This window comes from Pongo abelii, chromosome 6 (genome assembly GCF_028885655.2).
Source record: "Pongo abelii isolate AG06213 chromosome 6, NHGRI_mPonAbe1-v2.0_pri, whole genome shotgun sequence".
NCBI classification, from domain to species: domain Eukaryota; kingdom Metazoa; phylum Chordata; class Mammalia; order Primates; family Hominidae; genus Pongo; species Pongo abelii.
In genome coordinates, this window is record NC_071991.2 from 5,495,563 (window position 1) to 5,517,916 (window position 22,354).

At 56.5% G+C, this 22,354-nt stretch overlaps 1 protein-coding gene and 1 pseudogene across 2 annotated transcripts in view; one reads left to right on the forward strand and one right to left on the reverse strand.

Moving 5' to 3' along the window:
- Window positions 1-7,157: 7,157 nt before the first annotated feature.
- FBXL18 (F-box and leucine rich repeat protein 18) overlaps window positions 7,158-22,354 on the reverse strand; it is a 42,575-nt gene continuing 27,378 nt past the window's right edge. Inside the window, exon 5 of one of the 2 annotated variants that reach the window (XM_002817668.5) lies at window positions 7,158-13,183. In XM_002817668.5, coding sequence (XP_002817714.1) covers window positions 13,027-13,183 — 157 coding nt within the window. In that variant the 3' untranslated portion in view covers window positions 7,158-13,026. Of the gene's footprint in view, window positions 13,184-17,331; window positions 21,645-22,354 lie in introns of those variants that run through there. The other variant, XM_009242518.4, reaches the window with a different exon arrangement.
- LOC112131324 (small nucleolar RNA U13) lies at window positions 16,596-16,691 on the forward strand (annotated as a pseudogene).

Here is a 22,354-nt window from a genome sequence, read left to right on the forward strand (position 1 = left end):
GGGCTCAGGTCAAGTGCAGGCCGTGCTCCTCCTGGAGGTGCTGGGAGAAGATCCCCTTTCCTGGCCTTTGCCAGCTTCTAGAATCTGCCTGCACTCCTTCGCTGGAGGGAGGACCTCACACACAGAGTGCGGCCTCTCCAGCACACAGAGTTGCTGGAGGTCCTCCCTCCAGCAACTGCCCGTGTTTCTCCCCTGCCAGCCTTTGGCTCTTCCTCTCCTGCCTCCGGGGCCCTGGTGATTTGGTTGGGACACCAGGATAATCCCAGAGCCTCTCCACATCTCAAGGTTGGCTGATCGGCAACTTCCGTTCCCCTCTGCCACAGAACCCGCAATCATGGGATCTGGGGACTGGGGCATGGACATCTCTGCGGGTCATTTTTCTGCCTCCACAGCTGGTCACAGCACCGCCGTGCCACAACCCAGCCAAGGCCTATGCAGGAGGCAGGAGGGAGGCAGGAGCCCTGGACTCCTGAGGGTGACAAGGGTTGCAGCTATGACCCTGATCCTTGATCCCAGAGACAGCCAGCTGGAGGTCGTCCCATCTCTGGACACAAAAGCAAACTCAGGGGGCTTGTGGGGAATGAATGCGCAACAGAATTTACATCAATTTAAATGTACAGGCAGTGGCTCACTCCTGTAATCCCAGCACTTTGGGAGGCCGAGGCGGGCGGATGACCTGACGTCAGGAGTTTGAGACCAGTCTGCCCATCATGGCAAAACCCTGTCTCGATTAAAAATTTAAAAATTGGCCGGGCATGGTGGCTCACTCCTGTAATCCCAGCACTTTGGGAGGCCAAGGCGGGTGGCTCACAAGGTCAGGAGATTGAGACCATCCTGGCTAACACAGTGAAACCCCGTCTCTATTAAAAATACAAAAAATTAGCCAGGTGTGGTTGCAGGCACCTGTAGTCCCAGCTACTCGGGAGGCTGAGGAAGGAGAATGGCGTGAACCCGGGAGGCGGAGCTAGCAGTGAGCCGAGATCGCGCCACTGCACCCCAGCCTGGGAGGCAGAGTGAGACTCTGTCTCCAAAAAAAAAAGAAATCAGGGAACTTTGCAAATAAAAATACCCTTTTGGGCAGCAGCTGAGAGCTGTCCTTCCCGTTTCAAGGGCCAGATCACGCCAGGGAAAGACACTAAGGCCACACCTGATACACATTTCCGCCTCTGGGGTCCTCAAAGCTCCTCCCCGTCATAAAAATATGAATCCTCCGCTCCAGCCATTTCACTAACAAGAGTCTCTTCTAAAGAAACAATCCTAAAGATAGAGAAACACCGGCCTAAGGAGATGGGAGCTGCTTTCCTTAGGAGACTGACTCATTGGAGACAATCTAATTGTCTGACAGCAGAAACAGCTTGTGACAGCAAAGCCCTGTCGTTAAAATGATGGAGGAACTCAAGAGGCCGCACTCTGTGTGTGAGCAGAAAAGCAGGACCTGAAATCCAATGATTGCATACTCGAACTTTTTTTTTTTTTTTTTTTTTTGAGACAGAATCTCGCTCTGTCGCCCAGGCTGGAGTGCAGTGGCACGATCTCGGCTCACTGCAAGCTCCGCCTCCTGGGTTCAAGCAATCCTCCTGCCTCAGTCTCCCGAGTAGCTGGGACTATAGGCGCCCACCACCACGCCCGGCTAATTTTTTTGTATTTTTAGTAGAGACGGGGTTTCACCGTGTTAGCCAGGATGGTCTCAATCTCCTGACCTCATGATCCGCCGCCTCGGCCTCCCAAAATGCTGAGATTACAGGCACGAGCCACCACGCCCAGCCCTGTTTTTGTATTTTTAGTAGAGACGGGATTTCACTGTCAGCCAGGATGGCTTCGATCTCCTGACCTCGTGATCTGCCCGCCTCGGCCTCCCAAAGCACTGAGATTACAGGTGCGAGCCACCGCGCCCAGCCACCTCAGACATTTTTTAAGAGCCTAGAACAAAGACTGGAAAGACGTTTACTGAAATATTAACGGATGCACTGCCAGGCGGGTGAGAACGTGGGTGTGAACTATCTTTTCCCTCTGTTCTACTTTTCTGAAATTTTCACATTTTCTAGAAAAGGAACATAATAGAACTAAGTTTACCTCTTTTTATATTTATTTAGTTAGTTAATTATTGAGACAGCATCTTACTCTGTTGCCCAGGCTGGAGTGCAGTGGTGATCTCGGCTCTCTGCAGACAAAAACTCCTGGGCTCAAGCGATCCTCCCACCTCAGCCTCCCAAGTAGCTGAGACTACAGATGCGCACCACCATGACGGGCTAACTTTTTAGTTTTTGTAGAGACAAGGGTCTCACTATGTTGCCCAGGCTGATCTCAAATTCCTGGCCTCAAGCGATCCTCCCAACTCAGCCTCCCAAAGTACTGGGATTACAGGCATGAGCCAACATGCCAGGGCCTAAGCTCACCTTTAATCAAACTGGTTGTGTTCACTAATAGGTGTATAAAATTAATCCAGTCCCTTTGTTTTGGTGTGTGAATGTGTGTGTGAATTTAGTGAGAGTGCAGGTGTGCAGGTGTGATGAGACATAGGAGACTGTGTGTGAGCAGTGGGGGTTGTGTGTGTGTCTGCATCTGTGTGGACATGTCTGAGTGACTATGTATGAAGAATGTGTGTAAGAATGAGTTATGAGTGGACTCTGCGGCTCACACCTGTAATCCCAGCACTGTGGGAGGCCGAGGTGGGTGGATCACCTGAGGTCAGGAGTTCGAGACCATCCTGGCCAACATGGTGAAACCCCGTCTCTACTAAAAATACAAAAATTAGCCAGGCGTGGTGGTGTGCACCTGTAATCCCAGCTACTTGGGAGGCTGAGGCAGGAGACTCGCTTGAACTCCGGAGGCAGAGGTTGCAGTGAGCCGAGATCGTGCCACTGCACTCCGGCCTGGGTGACAGGGCAAGACTCTGTCTCAAAAAAATTTTTTTTAAAAGAATGTGAGTTATGTGAGCATGTGTGTGCTACATGAGTGAACATGGGCATGTGTGTGTAAATGAGCACATCTGTACTTGTGCACATGAGTGTGAATGTGTGAGCTATCAGTGTGTGGGTGTGAGTGTGTGGGGTGTACACGCAAATCCACACAGGTGCTGTGTGGAGATGAGAACGTGTGTGGTGTGGGTGTGAGTGCGAGCGTGCAAGGGTGTGCATATAGGAAGCTCCGTGTGTGGATGTGAGTGTGGGAGCGTGCCGTGGAAAGCATGGGGTGTCTGTGTAAGTAGCGTGCATGTGGGGTGAGCAGAGGTGTGTCTGTGTGGCTGGGGTGGAAGTGTGGACTCAGGTGGTGTTTGTAGACGTGTGGAAGTGTGAGCACTGGTGGAAATGTGTGTGTGATATGGGTGTGACACGGGAGGGGGTTTGTGAGCCTGAGTGTGAGTGTGCAGGTATGAGTGTGTGTGAGGGCATGTGTGTGGGTGTGGTGTGTGAATGCGGAGTGTGCGAGTAAACGTCCGTGTGTGAATGTCACAGTGTGGGATGTGGCATGTGATTGTCAGAGTGTCTGAAGTGTACGGGTGTGAACGGGTGTGGGCGTGTGGCCGTTGAAGGAGTGGGTGCACATGCGTGTGCGTGTGCCTGTCTGTGCAGGCGTGGGTGAGGGACTGACGGAGCATGTGCCTTCCCAGCAGGGGCTGGAGATCAGCCTCGGGCAGTGACGCTGGGGCACCTCCCCTGCCAGCCATCACCTTCCCCAGGCTCTGCGAGGCTCGGCTGCATGCTGGCCGAGGGGGCCTGGCACACAGAGGCCGATCCCCAGAGCGGGAGCAGGGGTCTGGCATGACAGCAGGGGACACAGCGCCACCCTCAGGGGCCCCGTGACCAAGGCGTGCCCCTCCCTGCCCCTCACACATCCACCCATCCACCTTGCCCCCAAGGCGGGTACCCAGCGCAGGCCCAGGCAGCTGCCCCGGCTCCTGGACCCTCCACATGAGAGTCCCCAAGACACCCGTGCCCACGGGAGCCTGAGCTGCCACGAAACCCGAGAGCCAGGAACCCTGGGAAACCCACAGTTCTGAGCTGCCCAGAGAAACCGCTGGAAGGGCCTGGCCAGCAAGTCACCATTCCCGGCTCCTGAGTGTCACCACGGCCAACCTTCCACAGGGCAGGCAGACACAAGACACATCACACAAGAGGAAGGGGAGACCCCCAGGCCCCTTCCGCAGAGGCTTCTCCAACCCCTGGCCCAGAGGCTGCCCCTCCCCTTCCCGGGGAGGGGGACATCCACTTCCTGAGCTTGGAACACAGCGGACTGGCCCCCAGCACCTGTGAAGGGACACAGGTGACATCCTTTGCTCTCCCAGCGCGGCCGGCTGGAAGCTCTCCTCCTTCACCCAAGGCCTGGAGATGGCGGTGGCTGAGAAAGGCTGGCCGGGTTCCCAGGCTGCTCCAGCCACACAGAGGCGTCCCTGTGTCCTTGCCAATGGTGTCTGAGTAGGGCCTCCCCTCCCTCATCCGTGCAGAGCAGAGGCACAGCGGGCAGCATCTCGCCCGGGCTCTGTGACCGTGCGACACGCTAACCACCACTAGCTTCGTGGCCTTAAGCAGGCAGCTGATCCCCGGGCGCCCCCACTTCATCTGCAAAGCAAGGGTCACGGCAAATCATGGGTCTGAAGCTAGGATTCCGTCATGCCATCTCCACTATCGTGCAAGTTCGACGCCCGCAATAAATCCACCGCTGTGCAGGCTCCTGGGGGCAGCCAAAGCCTCTCGAGCTGGCTGTTCCGCCCTCCGCCAGCCACGACTTCCGAGGCTTCCAGTGCAAACCCTCGGAACACACGGGCCTGGGCTTTTTCGCTCTGTCGCCCAGGCTGGAGTGCAGTGGCGAGATCTCGGCTCACTGCAAGCTCCGCCTCCCGGGTTCACGCCATTCTCCTGCCTCAGCCTCCCGAGTAGCTGGGACTACAGGCGCCCGCCACCACGCCCGGCTGATTTTTTGTATTTTTAGTAGAGACGGGGTTTCACCTTGTTAGCCAGGATGGTCTCCATCTCCTGATCTCCTGACCTCGTGATCCACCCGCCTCGGCCTCCCAAAGTGCTTTTCATTTTTATTTTAAAGGCTCGCCACATGGACAAAGGCCAGGGGGCTTCACACGCTCAGTCGACTCCAGGTACAGACCCCTGACCTTTTCAGGGCTCTTCGCATGTTCTGGCCTCCCTGGCACAGGGCCCCCCCCCAACAAAACAGGGGCATCATGGCCAGGCGCGGTGGCTCATGCCTGTAATCCCAGCACTTTCGGAGACCAAGGTGGGTGGATCACCTAAGGTCAGGAGTTCGAGACCAGCCTGGCCAACATGGTGAAACTCCATCTCTACTAAAAATAGAAAAAAATAGCTGGGCATGGTGGCACATGCCTGTTATCCCAGCTACTCAGGAGGCTGAGGCAGGAGAATTGCTTGAACTCGGGAGGCAGAGGTTGCAGTGAGCTGAGATTGTGCCACTGCACTCCAGCCTGGGTGACAGAATGGGACTCTATCTCAAAAAAAAAAAAAAACACACACGCACTGCAGATTCCACTCTTTTTTTAGGTGGAGTCTCGCTCTGTTGCCCCGGCTGCTGGAGGGTAATGGTGCGGCCTTGGCTCACTGCAGCCTCCACCTCCCAGGTTCAAGTGATTCTCCTCCCTCAGCCTCCTAAGTAGCTGGGACTACAGGCACGCGCCACACCATGCCCGGCTAATTTTTGTACTTTTTGTAGAGATGGGGTTTCACCATGTTGGTCAGGCTGGTCTTAAACTCCTGACCTCAGGTGATCCACCAGCCTTGGCCTCTCCAACTGCTGGGATTACAGGCGTGAGCCACTGTGCCTGGCCCAGATTCCACTTCTGTGGGGCACCCAGAGGAGTCAAACTCATGGAGACAGGAAGTAGAATGGTGGGTGCCTGGGGCTGAGGGAGGGGGCTGGGGAGTGAATGTTTAATGGGGACAGAGTTTCAGTTGGGGAAGATGAGAAAGTTCTAGAAGCGGATGGCGGTGATGGCTGCACAACACTGTGATGTGCTTAATGCCACTGAACTGTGCAGTTCATTTTTTTTTTCCTGAGACAGGGTCTCGCTCTGTCACCCAGGCTGGAGTGCAGTGGTGCAATCATGGCTCACTGCACAGTGACCTCCGAGGCTCAAGCGATCCTCCTGCCTCAGCCTCCCCCTAAGTAGCTGGGACCACAGACAGGCGTGTGCCGCCATGCCCGGCTAATATTTGTACTTTTTGTAGAGACAAGGTCTGACTACGTTGCCCAGGCTGCTCTCAAACTCCTGGGCACAAGTGATGTTTCTGCCTCGATCTCCCAAAGTGCTGGGATTACAAGCATGAGCCACCGCCCCCAGCTTGAACTATGCACTTTATTTTACTTTTTTTTTTCTTCAAAAAAACCCTCTGCTGGCAAATTATGCCCTTTAAAATGGTTAAGATGGGCCAGGCCTGGCGGCTCACGCCTGTGATCCCAGCACTTTGGGAGGCCGAAGTGGGTGGATCACTTGAGGTCAGGAGTTCGAGACCAGCCTGGTCAACATGGTGAAACCCCGTCTCTACTGAAAATATTTTAAAAATTAGCTGGGCTTGGTGGTGGGCGCCTGTAATCCCAACTACTCAGGAGGCTGAGGCAGGAGAATCGCTTGAACCCAGGAGGCGGAGGTTGCAGTGAGCCGAGATCACACTACTGCCCTCCAGCCTGGGCGACAGAGCAAGACTCTATCTCAAAAAATAATAATAAAATAAAATGAACAATGCTGAGGCTGTCTCCACAGCCCTGAGGGAAAGCCTAAGCTGACTTGGCCCTGCCTGCCTTCAGCCAGCCACCACTTTTGCTGTCTGAGCTGCCACCAGGCCACAGGGAGGCTTTTGCAGTGTGCAGCCTGCACAACTGTGCCAGTGTACCTGCACTGCTCCCTGCCAGGCCCATCCTGACGTACGCAGGCTCCTCTTTCACCTTTGGCCTCCCCAGCCCAAGGCTGTCTCAGCTGTCACCTCCTGATGCCCCCTGGGGAGTGTCTGCCCCCCGCTTTGGGTCTTGTGTCTCCATCCACACACCTCTGTTTCAGACAACCCGCCTCCCCAAGCACGCCACCCGCCCCCCACCATCTGAAGTGAACAAAGCTACCAGCCTCGGGCCCAAGGAAGGGGTTGTAGGCAAAAGGTCAAAGTGTCCCTGCTGGAAGGACCACACAGCCGCCTGGCTTTCTAAATCAAGTCCATTTTATTTGAAATTTTCCACATGCCACACATGTACATGAAAATTCCCATCCAGAATGTAGTTTGCTACAGTGAACACCAAAGTCAGGAGCAGGCATCACCGTGAGACACCACGGGGGCAAGTCAGTGGGACGGGGACAGGGAGGTTGGTCATCGAAAGGCAGGTGATGCATGTCGGGTCATTTAGCACCTGGTCATGAGATACGGCGAGACCCCCGGGGCCAGGGAAAGGTCACCCCTTAAAACCACGTGGAGGTCTGCTGTCTCTGGGCAGTCTCACGTGGATGGACAATGCTCAGAGGGTGGCGAAGGGGCTGGAGGAAGATACCACCGACGGCTGCAGGGGAGGGGCACGCACATACACAGGCACGCACATGCTTGCCCATGAACACCCCCCGGGCACACACACACACACCCTTGCACACTCCCCACCCTCCGCCCCAGACACATCAACACGGCGGTCCAGGCTCTGGCTCACTCCCTGGGAGGCTTCTGTGGCCAGGGTTCCCACGGCGGGTCTGGTGGCAACAGCTTGGAGAAAAGCCTCCCGGGACCAACCCTCATTCCCAGGTCCACTGATCTGGGGTGGGAGCAGCCAGGTGTTCTGACCGGCGGTTTTCCCGTAAACCGACCCCTTCAGCGTTTCTGCTTTTTGTTGTTTGTTTTCTGAGACAGGGTATTGCTCTGTCGCCCAGGGTGGAGGGCAATGGTGTGATCTTGGCTCACTGCAACCTCCAACTCCTGGGCTCAAGCAATCCTCCTGCCTCAGCCTCCTGAGTAGCTGGGACCACAGGTACACATATGGTGCCCAGATAACTTTTTTTTTTTTAAATTTTACGTAGAGATAGAGTCTCACTATGTTGCCCAGGCTGGTCTCGAACTCCTGGGCTCAAGCGATCCTCCTGCCCCAGCCTCCCAAAGTGCTGGGATGACAGGCGTGAGCCACTGTGCCCAGCCCCTCCCATGTTTCTCGAAGGAGCTTTAGAGAGCAGAGGAGCCCCGATGACAGCCCGAGTCACTGCCACCACTGGGTTCTTCAGTGTCTGTGGGGTTTATGTTCATCATGCTCAGTAGATCTAGCAACTTTTTTTTTTTTCTTTCTTGAGACAGAGTCTCACTCTGTCGCCCAGGCTGGAGTGCAGTGGCATGATCTCAGCTCACTGCAAGCTCCGCCTCCCAGGTTCATGGCATTATCCTGCCTCAGCCTCCCGAGTAGCTGGGACTACAGGCGCCTGCCACCGCACCCGGCTACTTTTTTGTGTTTTTAGTAGAGACAGGGTTTCACCGTGTTAGCCAGGATGGTCTTGATCTCCTGACCTCGTGATCCGCCTGCCTCGGCCTCCCAAAGTGCTGGGATGACAGGCGTGAGCCACCGCGCCCGGCCAGATCTAGAAACTTCTAACTTGAATCCCACCCCCCCAAGTGCAAATGAGACCCACGACCATCACAAAGACCCCCCAGCGTCGTGGTCAAGGCCACCAGGAACTGGCAGCAGTGCTCTGCCCACATCCACAGGAGGTGGCCGACGTGTCCTTTGCCTCTGGTTCAGTGGCCCCATACTTCATCACCACACCTTGTCCATGAATTTCACATGTTTTCTTACAAGAGCTCTGTAATGGGCCAGGCACGGTGGCTCACACCTGTTATCCTAGCACTTTGGGAGGCCGAGGAAGGAGAATCACTTAAGGTCAGGAGTTCAAGACCAGCCTGACCAACATGGTGCAACCCCATCTCTACAAAAATACAAAAATTAGCCGGTCATGATGGCGGGTGCCTGTAATCCCAGCTACTCGGGAGGCTGAGGTGGGAGAATCGCTTGAACTTGTGAGGTGGAGGTTGTAGTGAGTGAGCCGAGATCGTGCCATTGCACTCCAGCCTGGGGGACAAAGCAAGACTCCCTCAAACAAACAAACAAACAAAAAAAGAGCTCTGTAATTTTCAGATCCTAAAAGGAGCAGATAACAGGGGAAGAGGAGATGGGAGGCTGCCACAGCGCTGCCTGCTGGGGGATCAAGGTGCCCACATCCAGGCCTCCAGCACCCTCCATCCCTGCAGGAGCACTGCTGGCACCACCAAGGCCGGGACACTGGTCTGGAGCTTCACTGGCTGGCAGGGGCCCAGCCCTCAGCTGTTGCAGCCCTACTGCTCTAGGTCCGGCCCCTCCACAAGCCCTCCAGGTCCAAGCCTGAGCCCAGCCCTGGTCCCCTGGGTCCAAAACCCTGCGGCTCTGGGTCTGGGCACAGGGTGTGGTTGAGGGAGGGTGCTGCTGAGCTGGCAGGCACCCCTTGTCTGTTTTTAGCGCCAGAGTAGCTCAGCCCGTCCTGACTGCAACCCTGGGTCGAAGCAGCGAGTGTCTTCCCGCCCTGTGCACACACAGGTCCCGGGAGGGCCTCTTGGAGAAGAAACCGCTCAGGCCCGTGTCCTGGCAGGGCCTCTGGGGGCAGCAGATGGCAGGGATAGAGCCCGCCCCCTCTGCTGCAGAAGGAAGCGGCCCTCACCCAGCTCCCCTGGGTTGGACGGGCCATTGAAAACAAGAAAAGCCTCCCATAGCAGAAAGGAGTACTCAAGGCCCAGAAAGGCAGCTTTGCTCTGGGTCATCAGGCTCAAGTGCCTGCTCTGGGCCGCCTTCGGAAGCCTGGTGGGGCCCAGTGTTGCCTGGTGACGTGGAGCAGGCGGCGGGGCAGAGGCTGCGGGACACGGGGCCGCAGGGCCAGGAGGGGGTCAGGAGAATAAATAGCAGCTAGGTCTGGGGTGAGCTGGGAGCACAGGCAGGAGGGGGCAGCCAGAGAGGTTGGGGCTCTCCCTTTTAAAGCACAAAGGGATACATACCCTTTCCCCTCCACTCTCCCTCCAACCCCTCAGTCTCTCCCTCACACACACACGGAAGACGTGACTCTCACACGCATGCACACACATGGCACAGGTACCCGCAGGCACACGCACGCAGGCACGGGGACAAGTGCTGACCACGCTCCTCCGGCAGGCAGCATATGGTCCGCTGCTTAACAGCCGAGCTCTGCCAATTGGGGACCATTAGGGTGGGTTCTTTTCCCAGCATCAAATGCTGCAGAATATAAATTGCAACTAACACTGGTGCCAAAATAGCACTTAGAGAAAATAAGCACGTTATTAACATCTGGTGAAGCCCATCTCGGGGGTAGCAGCAGCGGAAATTCTTGCTCTAAGTCAAAGGATGGTTGCAGGGGACACTAAAAATACAAGGTCTACTGTTTCAGGGGTGCTTTCCAAGGCACTGCACCCCAGCCTCAGGAACAGCCCTTCCCCCGGTCCTGTCTATGAGTATAAATTATGCTGCTGGTTAAAACCACTTGCTCATGAGAAGAGGACACCCAGGCGCGATCGTACACACGCTAGGATGCATTCCTGGAGCAGACACAATTCTCTGGCCCGAGTGGGGAATGTTCTGGAGGAAAGGAGTGGGGCGCGGAGCTGCAGTGCCCAGAGACACAGGCCCCCTGAGGGCCCGGGAACCTCCCAGGCCACCTGCCTCCCTCCTGGGCCGCATCCCCTGCCTGCCACCCCTCAGTCTGAGAGCAAGAAGTGGTCAGTCCCGGGAGGCACCACACCACCCGATCTGATCACCGCGCCTGGTGGTCTCCAGGTGCCATTTTAAAGCTCTAAAGAAATGCCCAGGAACTGTGGAGGGGGGGTGCTCCCACCACCTTTGAGACCCTCATCTACAGCCACTGCCCCCTGGGGCCATGGGCAGCTGGTCCTGCGGCCTGCAGACCAGGAGACGGGGCCTAGGGGTGTGGCTCTCAGAGGCTGTGACAGGAGGGCCAGGAGGCCTCTGGGAGGCGAAGGCTTGGTCTGGTGTGGGTCCCACCATCGGGCACTGCTGGAATCAGCCTGCAGAAGGGTCCCTCCGGCCAGGAGGCAAAGGTTCGGCACTGGGTGCAGCCTGGGGCTGGGAGAGGACCCGTGGGCTTCAGAGAGGAGGCGTTGACCCCATACACACAAGAAAGTCAGGGTGAACTGGGAGGAGACCTCGAACCCCAGATCCACCTGTGCCAGTGAGCAGAGGCGCCAGGGTGGGGTCAAGACTGCCAGGTAGAGAGCTGGGTGGCAGCCTGCATGGGAGGGCTGAACCTCCCCACAGCTCTGACCCCAGTTCTCCAAAGGCCTCCTGGACAAGGAGCTTGGCCCCCAGAGCAAGGAGCCGCTGAAAACCATCCCCACTCAGGGGCAGGGCCAGTGATTGGAGGCCTGGGGATGGTGTACCCCATTTTTTAACAGCAAAGCAAATGTGAGACACCACCCCACAGGATGGGGCACCTGTCACACGGAAACCCAGGAGGAGGAAGGCGGGCTGGACAAGGGGCCCTCCACCAAGAGTGGGCAGGGCGGCGGTCCAGGCGAGCAGGACCCAACTACAGCCCCCTTTGGAAGCCACCAGCCCAGGGACAGCTCTAGGAGCGCCTGGAGGTGGAGGACGGCAGAGGCGGCCAGCGTGGCACATGGGGTGAGGATTCAGATGCCAGAAGGGTGTCCTCATTTTTGGAATAGCTTTGTTTTTTTCTCTTTCTTTTTAAGAGATGGGGTATCCCTGTGTTGCCCAGGCTAATCTCAAACTCCTGGGCTCAAATGATCCTCCCAAAGTGTGTTGAATATATATATATATATATTTTTTTTTTTTTTTTTTGAGGCGGAGTCTCACCCTGTCGCCCAGGCTGGAGTGCAATGGTGTGATCTTGGCTCACTGCAAACTCCGCCTCCCAGGTTCAAACGATTCTCCTGCCTCAGCCTCCCGAGTAGCTAGGATTACAGGCGCCCGCCACCACACCCAGCTAATTTTGTATTTTTAGTAGAGATGGGGTTTCACCATGTTGGCCACGCTGGTCTTGAACTCCTGACCTCGTGATCCACCCACCTCAGCCTCCCAAAGTGCTGGGATTACAGGCGTGAGCCACTGCGCCCAGCTGAGTATTTTTAAAGTCTTAAATGAAGTCATTTGAAATGAGGTCATGTGATTGCTACTCCAGCCTTAAGAATCCTTTCTGGGTTTTAATGTTTCACGTTATTCTAACAAAGCCGAATGTGTATCGATTTCCCCAGGAACGTGCATGGACCTTCCCAGGGAAGCTGAAGGCCGTGGGGTGGGTGGGAGGGGAGGAGGCCTCTCTCGTGAGAAACGGGCCCTGCTGGTTGGGCTGAAAAGTCACAGGAGAGGCTCTAACCAGCAGTCCCAACCTCAGGGGACCTCTCTGGGGCCACAGGCATCATCTGGCTAGAAAAGCCCCAGAGACATGAGTGGGCTCAAGTGTGTCCTAATGGGACGGAGAGTCCCAAGTCTGCAGCCACTAAACTGGCAGGTCCTTCCCCATGTCACACTCGACCATGCAAGGGGACACTCAGACACACGGTGACCAGCCCAGCCGACTGGACTTCAGGGGGACAGCATGTGGCCGCCCATCCACGGGGCCCCGGTGGCAGGTGACCACAAACACAACAGCCAAGGGACACGCTTCCCAGTCGGAAGTGGCAGGCGGTTCTGGCCCTCCAGGCCCGTGGACAGGGCCCCCAGGGATTGAGGCTCAGTGCACAAACTCCCCAGCCAGGCCCCAAGGGTCAGCCTGGTTCAGCCAGCCCCCCATATCGACCGTCCCCCGAGCCCCCTCATGTCACCCAGAACGCATCCCCTCGACCCAAACTTCACAGGGCAACAGTTCCCATGAGAGAGCCGTGGAGACGCCGGGAGCCCCAGGAGCCAGGTGGGGCGTGGCTGGCCGGGAGAGAGGCCCCCTTCCTCTTGTGACAAACCAAGGGTCCCTGGCGTCCCAGGCTCCTGCAGCGTCTCGAGGTGACTGAGACCGATGGGCGGTGGCTCCGCCTCTCACCACCACAGGTTCGGCGGTTCCTCGGCCACTCTGCTCTTAAATAAGGTGATCTCATCCAGGTGCACCAGGGGGACGTCCCGGATGACGTCGGTCAGGCCCTCGTGGAGCAGAGGGAAGATGATGACGTTTAACGCGGGCCGCTCGGCCTGGAAGCTGAACCAGAGACAGGCGGTCAGCGGATTACATGGGTGGCCATGGAGGGGGCGGAGCCTGCTGGGGGAGCCCAGGAGGCACTCACACCTGCTTCCCCGTCCCGGGCTCACCTGGGGCTCCCAGACAGACCAGGCCTGCGAGAGTCACCCTCTATGTGCCTCAAGGGCCCTGTACGTGGCAGCCAAAGCTGGGGAGGAGCACGGCAGCCGGGAACAGGCCACATGCTTCTCTCCAGGCTCAGGGGGCACCCGCTCCATGCCAGCCACAAGTATCAGAGGCTCCGGAGGCCAGTCCTGCTCTGCAGACGTGCTGCTGGGCCCCAGGGCAGCAGAGGGACCCCACTGCAGGATGGCAGATCCAAGGCCCCTGGCCCATGAAAGCCCCACGGCCAGGACAGAGAGAAGGGACAGGTGCCCACACCCCACAGCCGCACGTGGGCCACCTGAAGGGGGTGCGACTCCCAAGTCAGTGAGGCAGCAGCAGTCGCTGGGAGGAGCAGATACCAAGGCGGCCACTCAGGAAAAGCACACGTTTGACCGCGTGACAAATGGCAGGTGGGCGACCCCCGCAATGCCTCCACCCCCAGGCGACCAGCCCCGCCACGCTGTGCATGAAAACTCATGCACAATTGCCACGGGGTGCCCACTGAGTGCCAGGCGCTGCACTGAGCTCGACAGACATGACCTCATTTTGCCTTCCCCACGACCCTACAACCAACCACAGTCCCCCAGCGGGCCATGAAGCAGAACAGGGACCCCTCCACAGTCAGAGCAGGCCACCAGCACAGCCCTGGCCCTACTAGGCCAAAATGCAATGCAAGCCGGGTATTGCGGCTTTGCCCCTGTAATCCCAACACCTGGGAGGCTGAGGTGGGAGGATTGTTTGAAGCCAGGAGTTCCAGAACAGCCTGGGCAACATAGGGAGACTTTGTCTCTATAAAAAATTAAAAAAAAAATTAGTCAGGCATGGTGGTGCATGCCTGTCACCTCAGCTACTTGGGAGGCTGAGGCAGGAGGACCACTTGAGCCCAGGAGGTAGAGGCAGCAGTGAGCTATGATCACGCCACTGTACTCCAGCCTGGGCAACACAGTAAGACCCTGTCTCTAAAAAAAAAAAAGAAAAGAAAATGCAAAGAAGACCGAAGTGCCAGCCCAGGAGCTCCAGGCAGAAGGAAAAACATAGCAGTGCCCCAGAGAGCAAGACAGAAACATCCAGGACGGGCACAGTGACTCAAGCCTGTAACCCCAGCACTTTGGGAGGCCAAGGCAGATGGATCACCTGAGGTCAGGGGTTTGAGACCAGCCTGGCCAACATGGTGAAACCCCGTCTCTACTAAAAATACAAAAATTAGCCAGGCATGATGGCGGGTGCCTGTAGTCCCAGCTACTCAGGAGGCTGAGGCAGGAGAATCCCTTGAACCCAGGAGGTGGAGTTTCCAGTGAGCCGAGATCGTGCCACTGCACTCCAGCCTGGGCAACAGAGCGAGACTCCGTCTCAAAAAAGAAAAAAAAAAATCCAGGCTGAGCACAGTGGCTCACGCCTGTAATCCCAGCATTTTGGGAGGCCGAGGCGGGTGGATCACCTGAGGTTGGGAGTTCGAGACCAGCCTGACCAACATGGAGAAACCCCATCTCTACTAATAATACAAAATTAGCCGGGCATGGTGGTGCACGCCTGTAATCCCAGCTACTCGGAAGGCTGAGGCAGGAGAATCACTTGAACCTGGGAGGCGGAGGTTGCAGTGAGCCGAGATTGCGTCACTGCACTCCAGCCTGGGCAACAAGAGCAAAACTCCGTCTCAAAAAAAAGAAAAAAAAAATCCAGAAACTTCTGCCCAGAGTCTCAGTGGGTGCAAGGCAGGGAGGTACCCACGACAGAGAACCTCACCGTTTGCCACCACTAAGTCAAGTCCCCCCGGCCACAGCGGCCACTTAAAGGGAAGAGGACGACAGGGTCCAGCCTCTCGCTGTGACCCTGCCTGAGGCGGTGCTGGACTCACGACACACAGAGTCAACAGCAGAAAGGCACTCACAAAAGCCAAGGTTTCGGCAATAAAGACGCCATCGCACACCTCGTTCCGCACAGTAATCTCGTGGGCAGCGATGTCCTGGCATGTGACAGACTCATCCTGGCCTGTGAAACCGTCATGCCATGTACTTGATTTGCATCAAACTCCACCCCTTCTGGCTCCAGCTCCTGAGGCTGTTAAGGAACTGCTGTCGGCCGGGCGTGGTGGCTCACACCTGTAATCCCAGCACTTTGGGAGGCCAAGGCGGGCGGATCACGAGGTCAGGAGATCGAGACCATCCTGGCTAACACAGTGAAACCCCGTCTCTACTAAAAATACAAAAAAAAAATTAGCTGGGCATGGTGGCGGATGCCTGTAGTCCCAGCTACTCGGGAGGCTGAGGCAGGAGAATGGCGTGAACCTGGGAGCCACGCTTGCAGTGAGCAGAAATTGCGCCACTGCACTCCAGACTCCATCTCAAAAAAAAAAAAAAAAAAAGAGCTGCTGTCGGGACACGGAAGGTGATTTGTCTTTTTTTTTTTGAGACAGGGTCTTGCTCTGTCTCCCAGACTGGAGTGCAGTGGCACAATCATAGCTCACTGCAGCCAGTAGCTGGGACCACAGGCACACATCACCACACTGCCCAGTTAATTTTTTTTTTTTTTTGACATGGAGTCTCACTCTGTTGCCCAGGCTGGAGTGCAATCGCATGATCTTGGCTCAATGCAACCTCCGCCTCCCGAGCTGAAACGATTTTCCTGTCTCAGCCTCCCAAGTAGCCGGGATTACAGGTGCCCGCCACCATGCCTGGCTGATTTTTGTATTTTTAGTAGAGACAGGGTGTCACCATGTTGGCCAGGCTGGTCTTGAACTCCTGACCTCAAGTGATCCACCCGCCTCAGCCTCCCAAAGTGCTGGGATTACAGGTGTGAGCCACCATGCCTGGCCATTATTTTTTATTTTTTATGTTTTGTAGAGACAGGATCTCACCATGTTGCCCAGTCTGGTCTCAAACTCCTGAGCTCAAACAACCCTCCCTCCTTGGCCTCCCAAAGCACTGTGATGACAGGTGTGAGCCACGGCACCCAGCCAGGATTCGTTTCTCACCACAAGCAAGGAATGAAGCAGGGGGGCCTGCTCTTCCACACACCCTGAGGGGGTCACAGGCTGCAGCTGTCTCTGTGGCCAGGAAGGAGCAGCCTGCTTTGGAGGTCCCTGGCTGATATGAGGAGGTGCCACCCTAGAGTAGTGTGTGGAGGGGACACCTGGGGCAGAGGGGGAGTCTCTGTGGATTGGGACAGAAAGGCCAGCCCTTCTTGGCGGTCAGAGGGCACTCCCGTGCGGCTTCATAGTCTGCTACGTACATAATGAGGCTCAAAAAGACTGAGTTTGAGAAAAGTTAAGATCCTCCTATAGTTCCTCAATGTGTTCACACTCATCGGCGAGATGTGCCTCCCTCAAACCTTGTTAAGATGCTGCAGACACATTACCCATCAGATGTGCAAAAAAAAAAAAAAAAAAGGGTGGCCAGGCGCAGTGGCTCACGCCTGTAATCCCAGCACTCTGGGAGGCTGAGGCAGGAGGATCACTTGAGTCCAGGAGTTCAAGACCACCCCGGGGGCCGGGCATGGTGGCTCACACCTATAATCCCAGTACTTTGGGAGGCCGAGGTGGGCAGATCACCTGAGGTCGGGAGTTTGAGACCAGCCTGACCAACATGGAGAAACCCTGTCTCTACTAAAAATACAAAATTAGCCAGGTGTGGCCAGGCGCGGTGGCTCATGCCTGTAATCCCAGCACTTTGGGAGGCCGAGATGGGTGGATTACCTGAGGTCAGGAGTTCGAGACCAGCCTGGTCAACATGGTGAAACCCCATCTCTACTAAAAAAAAACACAAAAAAATTAGCCGGGCGTGGTGGCACACACTTGTAATCCCAGCTACTCAGGAGGCTGAGGCAGGAGAATTGCTTGAGCCCGGGAAGCGGAGGTTGCAGTGAGCCGAGATTGTGCCACTGGCCAATCTCCAGCCTGGCCAACAGAGCGAGACCCTGTCTCAGTAAATAAATAAATAAATAAATAAAAATTTAGCCGGGCGTGCTGGCGCATGCCTGTAATCCCAGCTACTCAGGAGGCTGAGGCAGGGGAATCACTTCAACCTGGGAGGCAGAGGTTGCAGTGAACCGAGATGGCACCATTGCACTCCAGCCTGGGCAACAAGAGCAAAACTCCATCTCGAAAAAAAAAAAAATTAGCTGGTTGTGGTGGCGCATGCCTGTAATCCCAGCTACTCCAGAAGCTGAGGCAGAAAAATCTATTGAACCTGGGAGGCGGAGGCTGCAGTGAGCCAAGATCGTGCCACTGCACTCCAGCCTAGGAAACAAGAGAGAAACTCTGTTTCAAAACAACAACAACAACAACAACAACAACAACAAAAAACCAGCCTGGGCAACATAGGGAGACTCCATCTCTATAAAAAAATTTAAAAATTAGCTGGGAGTGGTGGCGTGCACCTGTAGTCCCAGGTACTGAGGAGGCTGAAGCAGGAGGATCACTTGAGTCTGGGAGGTCAAGGCTGCAGTGAGCTGTGATTGCACCATTGCACTCCAGCCTGGGCAACAAGAGAGACCCTGTCTCTAAAAAAAGAAAAAGAAAAAGAAGAGACGGTGGCCGATACCCAGCCGTGTGTGAAGGTGAGTCTGTCAGGGACAGGAGGGTGCTGGCCATCAAAACAGGCAGCGCGGTCACCAGCGACAGGACACCAGCGACAGGTCAGCAGCGACAGGTCAGCAGCCACAACACTGGCCGGCCCTGCAGGCTGAGACACAGAGAGACGGTTGAGACCCCAGGCCACCCAGGGAGAGGACAGGTGAGCCGCACAACAGCCCGGGGCCAGGTCCTCCCTCCGGCTCCATAATCCTCCAAGCAGGAAAAAAGATGAGAAAGAGAAAAGCGTCAGGAAAAGCGACAGCAAACCACTGCTCCTCCTCCTCCTTCCGCGCCCAGGGTGCAGAGCAGGGGGCGGGGCCTGCGGCCGGTTCCCGGGAGCCCCGGCGCCACCTGCTGGGCCCTGGGCGCAGCTGCAAAGGCCAGAGCTGCAGGGCTGACACTGACCGCTAGGCCTACAGGTGCCCTGGGCTGGAAAGCCCGGGGAAGGCCGGTCAGACCCTGTCTGCTGGGACCTGTGGCTCGGGCCATACTGCCGTGACTGGGGCCGGCGTGGAGCCCGGCACAGGCACTGAGGCCACGAGGAAGCTGTGGCACAGGCGTCTGTAGGTGGGGCGTCTCCCGCCTGGCTTTGGGGTGGCATCTGAGTGCCAGCACGGTAGGGAGAGAAAGGCTTTCAGCAGCCCGGGGGGAATCCAGCCTATGTGAGCACAGAGGTCCCTGCAATGCTGTGACCCTGTCATCTGCAGAAGATCCTGACACAGCCTGCCCAGCACGGAGCCTGGAGGTCCCCACGGAGGTCCCCTCAGCCCTGGATGGCCCTGCACAGCCCCCGACACGGCCCCTCTCCTCTTCTAGCTGTGAACTCCCATCCCTCCAGCACTCACTCCCTGCCTCCTTGCTCAGGGCACCTCTCGGAGACTGTTTCTCCATCTGTAAACTGGGGCTGATAGCACTGACCTCACAGGGCTTCTGTAAGGCTTGAACAAGAGGCAAGACGCAGTGCCTGGAGCAGACAGAGGCACCATGGGGGCCCCAGGCAGGTGCCCTGGAGGGGGCACACACAGGAGGCGCACTGCGAACACGGATGCCTCAACACCCTCATCCCACTCGGTTGGCAGCAAGTGCGCCGTGGGTCCCACCACAGGCCTCGGCGCTGCACCAAGTGCGGGACACAGGGGCGGGGAGCGGGGTCACAGAGGGACTGGCACAGAGGGATGGGCATGGTTTCTGCCCAGGAAGTCCAGGAAGTCCTGAGGCTGCTCTCCAACACCACGCAGCAAGCATGGGTGATCAAGGGCTCTCCCAGGCACCTGCGTGTAACCAGCGCCCTCTGGGGCCACCTGTGAGCTCAGCGCCGGGCTCAGCTTGTGCCTGAGGACACAAGAACACCAAAGAAGAGCTAAGGAGCACCGTCCAACCGGGGAACGCAAAGAGCTTACTGCATCCACCTTAGATCATCAGACTTGCCTAAAAACCATGCAGGTGCAGGTCACCCCAGGAGGCCAGAGGGGAAGCTCCCGGCCTGCAAGGGGCGGCATGGAGCCGACCACAGGCAGCAGTAGGTGAATGGAGGAGAGAGCAGCTCAGAGCAGGGGCTGGCATCTGGTGCCACGTCCAACCAACCCGCCTGCAGCGCCATGCAGAGAGGATTCTGAGGACCAGAAGGAAAAGCAGGCTCATCGGAGCAGGAGGCCTTCGAGGGTGGGGCAGGGGGCTGCCCCATCATGAGCACAGCTGTCCTGAACTGCCTGGGGATCGTGGACGTTCTCCGCTGCAGCAAGGAAACAGACAACTCCCAGAGCCAGCCCCCATCGCCACAGGAAAAGTCACCCCAGCCCTGCAGAGCTGAGACCGTCCCGCATGGGCTGGGTCTGAGGGCCCCAGACTCACAGGCAACAGAAGAGAGGCAACGCCCACTCCCAAGTCCCTTCAACAAAACACCCACGCAGGAGGTGGCGGCTCTGGGTGCACAGTCGCAGCCTCCCACTGGCTGGAGGGCCTGTGAGTGGAGCCCAGCCGCAAGTGTATGGGGGGGAGAAGGCCCCAGGCTCTTCCCGCATTTGACAGGGCAGAGCTAGGGTGGAGCTGCCTGCATCCGCCACACCTGAGAAAACCCAGCTTTGGCCTCTCGGTACCACAGCCTCACAGAGCCCAGTGCGCCCCTTCTCCCAACAGCTACCGCCTGTCCCCAAGCCCACTTGGCTAAGCCCTTTGGAGCCTGTGACCCACTCAGCCCTCCTAAAATGGGGCACATCAGCAGGCGTCACGTCTAGCTCACAGCACAAGGATGCTAAGATGTGAGGAAGCAGAGCCAAGGGGCTGAGCTGGAACATTCCGGCCGCCACTCAGGCTGCCCCCCTGGCTCCACCCCAGGTGAAGTCAAGATCCAAAGCAAGGTCGAGGACACAGTGACCGTGTTTTCTAAAACAGCCATGAACCAGGGCTGACCACAACACCCAGATGAGAGCCATGAGGCCAGCACTGAGAATAATCACTTAGGGCTTTATTTGCTGACACAAGAGGACTCCACGGTGTAGTGTTACATTTTTAAAAATCAGATTACAAAACAATATGAGAACCCTATCTCCAGTTCATTCTCCAGGGAAAGTTGGCAGTGTTCACTGTTGGGAAACCTTCACTTAAAAATAGGTTGATGTTGGCCGGGCACAGTAGCTCACGCCTGTAATCCCAGCACTTTGGGAGGCCAAGGCGGGCAGATCACCTGAGGTCAGGAGTTCGAGACCAGCCTGGGCACCATGACGAAACCCCGTCTCTACTAAAAATACAAAAATTAGGCCAGGCGCGGTGGCTCACGCCTGTAATCCCAGCACTTTGGGAGGCCGAGGTGAGCGGATCACGAGGTCATGTGATCGAGACCATCCTGACCAACACCGTGAAACCCCGTCTCTACTAAAAAAAAAAAAAAAAATACAAAAAATACAAAAAATTAGCCAGACGTGGTGGCGGGCGCCTGTAGTCCCAGCTACTTGGGAGGTTGAGGCAGGAGAATGCCGTGAACCTCGGAGGCGGAGCTTGCAGTGAGCCGAGATCGCGCCACTGCACTCCAGCCTGGGTGACAGAGCGAGACTCCGTCTCAAAAAAGAAAAAAAGAAAAATACAAAAATTAGCCAGGTATAGTGGTGCACACTTGTAATCTCAGCTGCTCAGGAGACTGAGGCAGGAGAATCGCTTGAACCCAGAAAGCAGAGGTTGCAGTGAGCTGAGATCCCGCCACTGCGCTCCAGCCTGGATGACAGCGTGAGACTGTCTCAAAAAAAAAAAAAAAAAAAGATTGATGCATAGTCTAAATTTTTAAAAAGTACTCTATAAACATAAGTTGTTTTTACAACCAGAGAGGGGGAAACCCCAACCAGGATTATTCCTGAGACAGCCAGCAGCAGACCGCAAGGACAACAGACCACCGTGGAGTCTGGCAAGCAGGGTTGTCGGGGCCCAGTGGCTCAAGACCTCCTGGCTGATGGCTCTTCTCGCAACTCTGTGAACAGCTGCGGCCTCCTTCCTGTCACCTCTCCCCACCTGCAGGGACACGAACACTCTGGGCGTTCATGTCCTGCTGCCCCCTTGGCCGGGCACACGCCTCTCTCAGGAGCCCTGCTCACTCCAGCAGTCAGCCCGTCCTCCTGAGAGGTCTTGAAATGCGTCACTCCCCACATCGCCTACGAAGCTCCAGCTCTCTCCAGGAATCGCCTCCTCCTAATTTGTGTTCAATTCTAGGTGCTCACCTGAGTTCCTGCGCAGCAGCAGAGCATCAAACTCCAGGATGCCCTGTCACGAGGGGAAGCGGAGATGCTAGCTCGCTAAGGGAAGAGGGGCCAGAGTATGTGGGCCTTCCAGAAAGCGCCTGACAGCAGGTGGCGAGGGAGAGGGAGAAGGAAGGGTTCTCTGTTAAATCTACCGCCTTTACCCACAACTGCCCAAGTAACCACTGCTTCTAGATCTAAAGAATGTGCAGAGATGTGAAAAATCCAGAGTTAAAAGATGGTTGCAGGCTGGGTGCAGTGGCTCATGCCTGTAATCCCAGCACTTTGGGAGGCCGAGGCAGGCGGATCACCTGAGGTCGGGAGTTCGAGACCAGCCTGACCAACATGGTGAAACCTCATCTTTACTAAAATACAAAATACACGCTGGTGGCGCACACCTGTAATCCCAGCTACTCGGGAAGCCGAGGCAGGAGAATCACTTGAACCCAGGAGGCGAAGTTTGCAGTGAGCCGAGATTTCGCCACTACACTCCAGCCTGGGCAACACAGTGAGACTCCGTCTCAAAAGTAATAATAATAAGAAGACTTTTGTACTTGTGGGAGAGGAGAGCTTGAACTATCTAGAAAGTTTACCATGTGGCTAGGGAGTGCTCAAAGAGCAGAGGCTGGGCCGTGGGAGACCAAACCCCTTGCTTTCTCCCTGTCACTGCCTGGTGCTCGTCAATTCCAAGAAATCACTGGTAGGCACTCGGTGAAGGCTGGGGACCAGGTCACA